This window comes from Pleurodeles waltl, chromosome 1_1, assembly GCF_031143425.1.
Source record: "Pleurodeles waltl isolate 20211129_DDA chromosome 1_1, aPleWal1.hap1.20221129, whole genome shotgun sequence".
Classification (NCBI taxonomy): Eukaryota; Metazoa; Chordata; class Amphibia; order Caudata; family Salamandridae; genus Pleurodeles; species Pleurodeles waltl.
In genome coordinates this window covers 408,693,736-408,706,434 of record NC_090436.1, presented here as the reverse complement: position 1 = coordinate 408,706,434, position 12,699 = coordinate 408,693,736, and the positions used below count along the sequence as shown (strand labels likewise).

Sequence of the window (12,699 nt, the reverse complement as noted above, 5' to 3'; positions counted from 1 at the left end):
ACATGGGACACATTTAAAGCAGTGGTACATAGGAAATATATCTCCCTGAGGCAGCACTGAAGAAACAGAGGGAAAAGGAATGCCTTGTATTAGAGGAGGAATTCTGCTCTGCTGAAGAAGCACACAAAGCACACCCAACACTACCCCTCCAATGCTCTGTTACAGCTCTAAGAGGTAAATTAAACGCTATATGTTAGAACAGAGCAGAACGTACGTTGCTACATCTACAGAGAATGTCCTATGAGCAAGGGAATAAAGTTGGATCACACTTGGCCAGACAACTCGTGCGAAAGGGGAAAGAGAATATATAGGGGGGGGACATACGATGACCCACAAATTAACTGACCATTTCAGAAGTGGAAAAACCAAACATATTTGGGAATTTCTATCAAGAGCAGAGTCTTCCTCTGATAATACCCAATTAGAGTAATTAGAAGACTATGCTCTTCCCAAGATCACAGCAGCACAAAGAGTGATTGGGGGCACTAATTAAAGAGGATGAGGTACAGATGGTGATTAACCACCTCAAACCCTACAAGTCACCGGTACCAGATGGTCTGACAGTACAATTTTATACAACCTTTCACTCGGAGCGGACACCACACTTGACTACCCTATTCAATTACATAAATACCTTAGGAGCCACCACAAATGCAATGGGTGAGGCTCTTATTTCGGTCATTCCCAAGCCGGGGAAGGACCTTTATGAATGTAGCTCCTATTGGCCCATAGCTCTCTTAAACCCAGATGCAAAGCCTTACACCAGGGTACTAAAATCTCGACTTGAAGACCTGCTTCCAAATCTGTTTCACCCAGATCAATCTGGATTTGTAAAAGGTCATCAAGCGCACAACATCTGCAGGGTGCTACATCTAATCGAAAAAGCTCATAAGAAAGAGATCCCAGCCATTTTGTAAAGGCTTGATGCAGAGAAGGCATTTGATCGGTTGATTGGGTATTTATGACCCATGCACTTAGGTGTTATGGAATCTGTGACCAATTCATTGGCATGATTAAGGCCAATCATGCAGCACTCCAATCCAGAGTTTTGGTGAACTGCAGAAGTTCTGAAACATTCTCCTTGACAAGGGGGACGAGACAGGGATGCCCTCTGTCCCCACTGTTTGTACTAGGTGTAGACCCTGGGCAGCGTGTATTCGCTCATCACCAACCATTCAAGGGATCACCTTTGGGACAACAGAACATCATAAGATCTCGCTTTTTGCTGAAGATGTTCACCCAACACGGACTGACCCGTCCTCTTCGACCATCTCCCTCCGAGAGGAACTTCGACTTTTTGAAGCGGTAGCAGGCTTCAAAATTAACCTCTTTAAGCAATATATGATAAATCAGAACATGTGCCTACCAGAGATGGAAGGGCTTGCTGCCTCCACACCTTTTTAGTGGGCAACGAAGGAAATAACCTATCTAGGTATTAAAATTACACCAAATAAAGCCGATCACTTTAGGGCGAATTACGACCCGCTGGTGACGAGCATAAAAGAGGGTCTGAAACGAAGGGCCCGTCCTATCACATGGTTGGGGAGAATCAGTGCCATAAAAATGACAATTCTGCCCAAGATATTTTACCTGTATCAAAGCCTCCCACTAGACATTGATTGCATATTATTCTTGACTTCGCATAAACTCATCATATGCTTTATCTGGCAAGCCAGATTATCTTATAAAATGTTAAGAATGCCAAAGAAAGCCGGAGGCCTGGGACTCCCAGACTTCCAATTATATTGCAAAGCAGCCGAGCTAAGAGTTGTTAGAGAATGGTACCTTAGAGTCTGATAAACACTGGCTACATATGGACCAGGCCATAGTGGGGAGGGTTATATGGGACCTATTTTGGAAGCCATACAGACCCCCCCCCCCTCAACGTTTATCTCGGTACCGCAATAAAAACAACTATAAAGGTCTGGAACGAAGTGACAAAAACAACTAAGCTGGACGACCTTTCATTCACACCGCTACATAACAAACCAGCCTTCCCCCCCAGCCCTTTGACTGGGGCCATTTGATGTGTGAGAGAAGGAGGCCGTCTTGTGCTAGCCGACCATTCCACAATGACAAATTAACATATGATAACTGCAGAAGAGATTTTGGTATCCCACACACAGACATTTACCACTACACACAATTACGGCACTGGGCACTTGAACCAGGGAATCAGCTAGCAGCCACACAGGACCTAACACCATTTAAACAATTTGTCCACCGGGCGGACCCTCCTAGGTGGAATATTATCCGCCTTTATGTCCTACTACTTACTAGAGCAAGTGTGACATGACCCAGACATCTCACCTTCTGGGAACATATATTGGATTACGACATTCCAGACACACAATGGAATAGACTGTACCGAGATTTACAAAAATGGAATTGATCCATGGCCCTGAGAGAAGCCCATTAGAAGATCCTGTATGACTGGTACCTTTACCCTACCAAACTGAACAAAATATTCCCTGGTAAATCCGGCCTTTGTGCGAGAGGGTGTGGACTACTACAGGGCAACTTTAGACATATGTGGTGGGACTGCCCCACAGTTTGCCCCTTTTGGAATGAAAATCTGGCCTACATTACATATATACTGGGATACACCATTCCTAATACAATGAGCTTTGTTCTCTTGGGACTAAGAGGAGTCTGAGCATCAAACAGAAAATAAGGCGATTTGGCTCTGCTTGGGTGCAGCTAAAATGGCAATAACAGCAGCTTGGAAAAAGAAAGAGGCTCCAGTGCTTGTCAATGCTCTCCAAAGGTGGACATGCGATTGAGTAATCAAGAGGATGGCAGACATCTTTGCAGATGAATTTAAAAACCTCACATATAAATGGAGATCTTTAGTGTCATAACTGTCAAGGGGACTGCCGCTGTTTGCTTACCCCATCCGAACCAGCACCTTGTCTTTGCTTCAGTTATAGTGGGGTGGGGTGGGGGGTGGGGGGGAAGAATAGGACTTCCTGTACTTTCAACCTAATAAAAAAAACGTTTGACACAGAAATACAGAATTACTCTGGAAAATTATAGAAACATATTCACAAAAAAAAAAAAAAAAAAAAACAAAGGTTACACTTAGGTTGACGTTTTACCTATACAAAACCATAGAGCAGTTATAGTAATACGTATAGTTCTGCTTATGTTAAGAAGCTACAACTCATTGCCCAAAGTTACTTCCAGCACAAGTTATAGTTTCTTCAGATAAGTATAACTATAACTGCTGAATTTCTATGTTTCTATGATTTTGTATGGGTGAAACGTCAACCTAATTACACTGTCAGTGTAAACTTTTTTTTTTTCCCCAGTGAATTTCTATCGTTTTGTTTGTTTTTTAACACGTTAATATTTGTGTCAAGCTGCAGCAAGTCAATTAGGAACTTGCTTTCCCCCCAGGATCAGAGGAGGATCCTCTAATCACCCGAAAAAAAAGGACAATATTTTTTGCCCATGAGAATTCTCTAAGGGATCCCTCCTTGTGTGCTATGGGGTCAGGATACCTGTATTCAAATTCCATATGTTTTTACAAAGTTTTTTTTCCCACCTCTCAGGCAAAGCGAGAAACAAAATGGCAGCTGCAACATTTTGGTCAGGTTGCGGCCAGCCAATCAGGGCCTTGCTTTTCCTCCGAATCCACAGAGGAGCCGAGGAGGAGCCAAATCCCTATTTATACAAATTTGTTTTTCATTTAATAACTAGAAAACTACTGAACAGATATACACCAAATAACAAAAAGGCCTCTTTCTGGACCAAGAGCTACCTTTCTGCCAAATTCCGTGTAATTCCGTTCAGTGCTTTCAGCGCTATTGCTGTTCAAAATCCCTATGGACAAATGAATGGGTAAAACTTGTTTGGGGACCTTCCCCCCCCCCCCCCCCCCCCCCCACCCACCCTTCCTTTTGCTCGGCCACCACTTGACAGATCACCCTGAAACTTTCCAGACAACAGTTGAAGTGACCACCGTTTTTTGGAATCTTTTCTTAGGATTCATCAAACGGTGCCAAAGTTTTTAGCAAAACAAAGAAGCATTTGCAATGCAATGGGTCTGGAGTTTACTCGAGTTAGAGCTATTAGCGTTGTAAATTCCTAACTGGACTTTTCTTGCCACAAACTGAAAATGAAAATTAAAACAGTTGACATAAGCAAGCCAATTCAAAGCGCCACGGCTGCCATGAGCACAAAGGAGAGAGACAAAAGGAAAAAGAAGTTTGCTCACAGTCAAACGTATCCGTAAACATACAATTATCCATGTGACAGGGTCGATGGCCAAGGAGGTAACAATATCAATAAAGAGGGACAGGGAGATTAATGGTCCAGTGTACTTTCTTCCAACAGACTAGTAACAAAACAGAGTACGCTGTTCCAAAAAGGACACATAGGGAACCCGGAGGTTTAGGAGCAAGAGCCCTCACACACCCATTAGGATGTCATGCTTCATCATCGGGAGATGCTCCTTGTCTGACCCGCGCTGCAATGTCTGACGGGCTCCCCAAAAGGGGGCTCTTTGCCGGAGATCTTTTGTGCAGGCTGCCAAGGTGGAATATCTAGCATCAAGCAGGAGAGGGAAAATTTTAAATTGGTTCTAAACCTCAAAACCCAAGTCATTTACTAGCGAATACCGAGGATTTATTCCAAGATTAAAAACAACGTGAAAGTGAGAATGTGAGGGATAATGCTCAACCACTTTCTATAAATAAGTCAGGGCAAGGAAACTATCACTAAGCTTCTAGACATGGGTCAACATGTTTCGCGTCCGGTGGCCCGAAAGGACGAGGTACTTAAAGTATAGACCCAGTAAGGTCTGTAAAAGGACAAAAAACAAAAGGGGGTGAGGGCGGGTTTACCATTCCAATCACTTACATTAAAGTCTATTGTCACTGTTGGTTAAGGGTCAGCATTATGCGGAAGAAGGCTGAGTAGGGAGATAATGCTGCGCCAGGTGGGACATAACTTTAATTTCATGACCTGAAAATGTGTGATAAACCACACCTGTTTATACTTGTCCTGCTTTATCTACTTACCAAAGATTATGATTACACTGGCAAGAAGAGTGGGATTTGAGCCCAAACGTAGATAGATGCTGTGCTTGTACCTGTCACAGGCGTGCTTACGTTGTATGCTTTTGCTCTATAGTCCGGCTGTGGTTGTGTGCTCATTTGTGATGGTGCCAGTAAATGTTATTTGAGTTTGTTCTTCATGGATGACCTCATAATAGAGCAGGACAATGATGAACTGTAACTTTGGTGCCCTTAGAGCCGTCTGTAATGTTTACAGTATTTTGTTAAGTTTGTATGAGACTGGAGTGCGACATTATGAACTTTAGTGGCTTTTACCAAATATAGAATAGGTGGCAGCAATACCATCTTTTCAATCCATCTTTATTAAAAAATATTGTTAAGCAGTTCCGGCATACACGCGGTCTCCGATCTTTCAATACTCATTAAAATGCTGCTCCATATTACTGTATCATTCGCTATTCTGTTTTACATTTAGAGTGGCAACAGCCAAAGAATAAAAAGTCTACTAACTGTCTGAATGCCCTCGAACATTGGACAGCAATGGCAAAAGACGAAGTCCTTAGTGCTGCCCCCTCCCCCTCTTTACGTCTCCCCTGCATATTAGTTCATAGTCAAGTTGTGCCATTCTTAGGCTCTAAATTCTGTCTTTAAAAATTAAACATTGACCCTTCAATGAAGTTCAACCACAAACTCCCAGAATTAATCAATAAAAGCTCTGTTTTTGTTTCCATTTCAGAAGATCACCTTATGGAATGATCTTCCACAAGTCTGCTGATCCCCAACTGACCATTTTAGCTTAAGACACTTATTAAAGAGATCCCTGAGGACTAAGATGGTCACTGTGGAGCTGTTTGGTTCTAGTTATATGCACCAAAAGCTCAACAAGGTTTGTTTGGACAAAACGTTCCACAAAACATACATAAGGATACAATGAATAGCATTAAGACATACAATCTTAAAAGCTTTTGTAAATAACAATTCAATAATTTAATTGCTGTTTAAAAACTTATTTAGTTGTGATGTGACAGATCTTTCTTGCAGCAGTCAAAAAATGGGAAATGCCTAAGATTCAAGGTAGAAAATGTCCGATTTACACCTTCACAAACATTTTCACCAGACTACATCCCTCCAGCCCCCCAATCTTGTCAAAACGAGTGACAAACATTTTTCTCTTTGTATTGCATATAAGAAAACAGAAAATGAGACACAAACTCAACACTATCTAAGCATCAGACTTGGAGTATGACTAACCACAAGAAACAGTAACTATGGCGAAATTGTATGTAAAAGTCTTTCACTGTCTAGTTTTTAATGTAATTTAGGTAGCATGCAAACTGCGTCACACTTCAGATAGTCAAAAAGTACCATGGTTCTGCCTTAACCAGGTCTACTCCTCCACACCCCATGTATCCAGTTGCCATAGGCAAATCTCACAACATTTAAAGACAGTGGGTGAACCACTTCAGAAAAACTCAATGATCTGAACCCATGGTCCCAATTTAATTGCGGACGTGTTTACACCAGACAATGTTTTTACCTCCTTGCTTGATGTAACATGTCCCTCAAAGCATTCTTTTTTTTTTTTTTTTAATCTGTTTTATTGGTTTTCAAAAAAACAGGAACATGGTTAAGGGAGTTGAAAGTTCAGGACCAAAGACACTGCCATATATACATCCACATCACTTAACACATATGAAGACAGCATAAGATCAGAGTTTGTTGTGCATAAAAAGTGTTGCATGAAGTAATGAATGGGCATAGAGTCACAAACAAAAGGCTATAGGCATGGACTATTGAAAACATTGGGGACGTTACCGAGCGCTCATGGGTTTCTTACTGCAGGTTTTAAGAAATGTGGCATTGGAAGAGGCGGAAGTCTATATCAAGATCATCAACAAAAGAAGGGAAAGGAAAAAAAAAAAAAAAAAAAAGTGGAGAAAAATAAACTTTGGGACATAACAGCCCAATATGGGTCTCCCCAGTTTTCCCCTATATCCCCCCCACCCCCTAAATGAAACAACAAAGTACAAATTTCCCACTAAAGTACCCATCAGATCCTAATTTGTGTGAGGGGCCAGCACTGTCAACTCGCTTGGCTTTTGTGAGTGTTAAATTTGGTCTCTGCATCCGATTAACCTGTTCTCGCGATAGCTTCTGCATAGTCTGTGACTGTGTGTTGCTCATTTTGGAAGTCGTGTAGTGTCCCAGTTGACAGCTATAGGGATCTTATGCAACTCCAAAGTGTATTCTTTGTGCAACTCAATACTGTCAGCTTGGGCACACAACAGAAGCGACTGCCTTCATGCTATCAGAGGAGGAGATTCAGCGTCTTATGAGTGAACTCTTAGCCACCAAGAACCCCAAATCAAGAAAGCAGGAGGTGACCTTCTGTCACCTATTTCTGCAAAAGAGACCCAATATGCATGTCTGCCATGTTTGTAATTCTGCGCATCCTGTGCAGGTGGTCAATTTTGTCGTGAATGTGTTGCCACTAAGTGGTGAGATGAGGACAAGCCCACAGCATATGGAGGTCGGCATCTAGTAGATGAAATCTGGGGCAATAGGCGTCCGTTTGTTTAAAGTATCTTTTAACCTTAGTAGGGGTAAGATAAGCCCTTTGGGTGATGTAGTATTGGATGAGGCAGAACTGAGTGTTCTGAGGGACACAAAGCGGGCTCTTCAATATGGAAGCCCAGTCCTAATCAGTGCATGGGCAGGCCAGATCTTCTTCCCAGTGTTGCTTCAGAGGTTGAGTGGTACTGCCATGTGTTGGTGCAAGGAAGCGGCAAACCATCTTGTGACTTGCCTACTTGTCCCCATAACGTGCAGGTATTGGATTGTGAGGGGTGTTTTAAGTTCCCTCAACATATCTCCTCATTTGCGACCCAAAGCTGTAAGTAACAAAGTCTGTTAAACACATTGGACTGGTGGTAGTCCCACCTCTTCCACTTCCATCTTTGTAGAAGTCACCCAGAGTGTGTAGACCAGCCTTCATCCGGGTGGAGAACTCTGTAGGCGAGGTGGTGCGACTGTCACTGGGAGTGACAAACAAGGGCAGGGATGGTGCATATGGATAGTAGTTCATGTAAGGTATAGGCTACAACAGTAGCACCTACATACAACCTATAGTAGTAGTGACTCCAGTGTTTTTTCACAATAATAGGGATGCAATAGAGTATCGCCAAGAGGGTCCAGGCCGTGGACAAAGTAGCTGTGTCTGGGAGCTGCATCCCTATTCCTGCCAGCCACCCACTGGAGCGGAGAGGCGAGATACTACTGTACCACATTTGGTACTTCAAGCTCGCATTGGTCCATAGGTAAATACAGTTTTGAAAATGCCAACCTACAGCAGGACTTGTTTCAGATGAACTCTCTCAGGGTACCAGCGAGGGAGCAGAAGAGAGGTGCGACATAGGGGCAGATTAGTGAAAAAAAGGATTAAATGGAATCAGGCATGACTTTGCCCAGTTAACTCCCAGACCAGGAAGGGCAACAAATTCACAGACTGTCTGGGCTAGTGTATCAGGTGCCAATCACATGTTCCTAATACACAGGAGAAGTTTGTGAGCGTACAGAGATCGTGTAGGTTTTGTCTCAATGGAATACCCCCATTCTGAGCTTTGGACCCAGATAGCCATGGCAAGTGGCTCTATGGCTAGACAGAGGAGTAATGGGGATAGTGGGTATTTCGGATGATTACCTCTGCATTTCGAGATGGGAGCCAGTCTTGACTCTGGCTAAAGGCACAGTGTAAAGGAGTTTAATCAGGTGAAGGAAGCCACTCCAAATATCGTAGCATTGCAATGTGTCAAACAAAAAGCTCCATTCCAATTAACCAAAGGCCTTCTCAAGGTCTAGTATCAGACATCCAGAATGTGGTCAGGGATATGCAGAGTACTTTAAGACCCAAAAGAAGCACTGCAAATTCAATGACATGTTGCAGGCTGGAATTAACCAGTTCTGATCAGTGTGTACCAGTAGTGGGACCAAGGGACCAAGTCTGTCCGCTAGTATCTTGGCCAAGATTTTGTAATCAGTGTTGAGTAACACCTGGGGTTAGTAGGAGCCTAGAGCAGTGGGACCTCAGTGTGTTTAGGTAAGGAGATGAGCAAGGACTGGCGCAGTGACTTCGGGTCCATCAAACCATTCACATAAGAATGTATTTCTGAGGTGCTCTAAAATCTGACCCAATGTAGCACTGGTCTCAAACCAGGAAGGACTGCAATAGCTCTCAGCTTAAGATCCATATACAAAGGAATATTCAGGAGTAAGCATGAACAGCTTAAGGTGTTTTGTTTTTTCCTTTTAACCAACCTATTCTGAAAATCTATCAAAGTAAGGGTATTTGGAAAACCTCAAATTTCTGCCCGGTATAGAATGTGCCTGAACCTAGCACCACCTTAAGTGTGGGTGAAATGGCGTGTCTGCCCAATCACCTATACAAACAGTGGCACGCACTTTTTGAAACAGAATTATGTTGCTTTTACGTATCTTCTTCGCTCCACAACTTAATCTTATTCACAGGTAGTCAAAAATCGGACAAATATACTAAAATACCTTTGTCTAACTATACAGAAACCTTACATTGTTTTTTCAGTATAGCAAGCAAACCCCTAAGCAGAATCTAAAAACAGTCATAACAAATTCTGCAGACCTGATGATGTGCATGCCACTAAAAGTGTATCATCTGCGAACCAAAATGTCTATTTTATTACCTGCTACCTTTGGATAATTGTCTGAAGTAACTTGCAAAAAACAACAACAACAAAAAACAATAGACTACCTGGTTGATATGTCAAAAAGTCACTTTTTAGTAATAATTCCCTCTATAAATCCAAACCTAGCCTGAAGTGTCAAAGCTACTTGTAAATTTCAATGTGGAGAGTGCTGTACGGGGGGGATGGGGGACTTTGGTCACTGTCAAGATTCTTTGAGGAACTGAGCGTACTGTCAAAGAACATCAGCATGCACGGAAATTTACTACGATGCAAAATGTCCAGTACCGGTCTTTGGAATAGTTCGTAGTAGGGATGTTAGGTGTTTGAAAACCGCATGACGCGCTCCCTATAGCTATGTCATGTAGTTCAAATGGAAGATGGCGTGTGGCACCCAGCTTGCCTTGGGGTGTATTAATTTAGTCTTGCAGATAAATACAATGCAGCTGAGTAGTATCTGATCCCAACAGATGTAGATGTTAATTTGTGAATGTTCCCTGCACATGCCCCATGGAATTGTTAGTACAAACATGGTGGTATCACTGTAATCGGAGGGCGTACACATCTAGCAGACAGAAGAAAGCTGACCAGGTGATGCTCTCAGTGGGGAGTTTAATTACCTGTAACCTTAATATGAACACAAATGTGAACCAATACACATCCTATGTTGTCTACTTACCAAAGGCTATACTTGCAGTACAGTAGCCTGTTGTGTCAGATTGAGGGCTAAGTGGAAACTTTTAAACAGGCGCACAGTCACCAGTACAGACTTTTCTGCAAGAGCCATCTCAGACAGATGTATATTAGCAACCACTGAAAAAAAATATGGATCAAGTCTATGCCTCCAATTAGGCAATAAATATATCAAGCTAATACAGTCAATGTGACTCATGCACCCGGGAAGAGCACAGCCTGTATCTGACACTCAGAGGAAATTGTAAGCGAAGACTGAGTTAATTTGGAATAATCTGGATTTATTAAGGAACAGGTTAAATAATGATACATTATACAAAAAAATCCAATGTTACATGCAAAGCACTTGCAGGTTCTGAAATATTTTAGTCATTCTATCTGGTAGTATTGAGATGTTGAGGAAGTAGTGTTTTATAAATTAAGATTAAATAAAGCGAAGGGTGAGTTGGAGCTAGTTGTGTGTACATACAATACCTGCAAGCCGAATCGGTGATCATCAAAGGCACTGACTAAATCAATGGAAGACATACAGGAAGTGCGACTAAAAGGCTACCGCAGAGACAGAAAGAAAAAAAAAAAAAAAAGAAAACTGTGCAATGAGACCAAAGCACCGAAACAGAACATCCAGTTCACAACTTCCCTGTAATAGGTGATGACAAACAGGAACACAAAATTGACCATATGAAGTGAAAAATCAGAACATGCAATTTATCTGTCGAAAACATTCATACTACTGCTGGTTTCAAATAGTGAGCCAAAATGGCATTCATATTTCAAGGGTATCTTGCGGAGATGCAGCTGGTCAGTCCTAGGTATGTTGTTCAGCTACAACACACTAATGTTTTAAATGTTGGGTTTGATAATACTGATGTTCCAAACCTTGACAACTTATGTCTGAGACAATCACCGGGCATGATGGCTTCAAATGGAAATGACCTGAAGACTACAAAAGCAGCACAATGGCTGCCTTCACCCTGTAATATGATCATCGGCTAAACCCATCTATGGTACCTACGATACAGTACTAATTGATGCGGACAAATTCAGCTGCTGTGTTAACAGAAATTCATAACTATTCTGCTTACCTTTTGGAATAATCTGTGAGTTCCCACAGCTGAATACACATCACTGGAAGTTGGATATGTCGATAGATGTAGTCGCACCTTTTCACAATGAGACTAATGAAAGTAAAAATAAAAACATTATCTATGTTTCGCCAATTAGCTCTCCCACATTTCTTTACTCAGTATATAATTTAACTGCCCAAATGTGTGTTCCCCAAAGTCTAATGTCATAAATTCAGAGTCTATATGCATGTGTCTCAAAACGAAAAGTGAGGACTGAAACAATCTCGTTTTTTCAAATAAGTTCAATGTAGCCTAGATTTTTCAGGAAAGACTATGGTTTTAATGATAAATCTCCACTGTGCAACAAAAGGAAAGAGGTGGCATTTGTCTCAATAATAATTCTCGGGTTTTATCAGTGCATAAATGCGCCACTTTTAAAAGAAAGTCTAAACAATTCACTAGACAGGCCACAAAAGATGCAGTATTTCTTAATTAGGAGGAGAGTGTGCATGTTCAAAGTATGAACCTAAGACCAACAGGCTATAGTAAGCAAATGTTTTAATATATACTAAAGGATAAAGGATTATGCGAATACTGGTGACAAAGGGTGGAGAGTGATCTCGGATGATCCGTGAGGTCATGTCAGTGATACAATGGATCAATTTGTTTACTTGGAGATCTGGGGTTTGGTGTCTAGGTTTTTTACATTTACATTAATCCTCATCACAAATGTGGTCTCCAAAGCATGTCAAGTCTAATCAAATGTAAGTTCAGCAAATGTATCAGTTGATTATTAGCAGACAGACTTACACATGCATACATGTAAATACATTAACAGGAGGCTCTAGCAGCAACTCTCATGACAGAGCAAGGAACTGGGCATTAAACTCCAGGTGAAGCAATATTTAGGAAATAACTTTTACCACTATGTAGCAACATTTAAAATAGGATTATGCAGTATCTGCCAGAGTAATGGCACATGGTTGTGTGACTTGTGAGTTTAATTCTAGTTGTGCAGGCTTTAGTATAGCCACTATTTGCAACTAATGAACTTGTTAAAGGATAAGTTAAGCAAAATAAATAAAAAATAAAAAAGCATAATACTTGTTCTATTTTATCTTGTCGGTCCAGAGCGGCTTCAACTGCATCAAAAAACTCTTCCTCATTAATCAGACTATTTGGTCCTTCCTGTGGCAAAAAGTA

The 12,699-nt window shown here is 41.6% G+C and overlaps 1 protein-coding gene across 1 annotated transcript in view; it reads right to left on the bottom strand.

Annotated features, from left to right (window-relative positions):
* CERT1 (ceramide transporter 1) overlaps nucleotides 1–12,699 on the bottom strand; it is a 592,287-nt gene that overhangs the window by 226,082 nt on the left and 353,506 nt on the right. The window contains exons 9-10 of the mRNA XM_069223744.1: nucleotides 12,601–12,684; nucleotides 11,515–11,607 (exon numbers count right to left, since the gene is read on the bottom strand). Of these exons, the coding sequence (XP_069079845.1) occupies nucleotides 11,515–11,607; nucleotides 12,601–12,684 (177 nt within the window). The remainder of the gene's footprint in view (nucleotides 1–11,514; nucleotides 11,608–12,600; nucleotides 12,685–12,699) is intronic.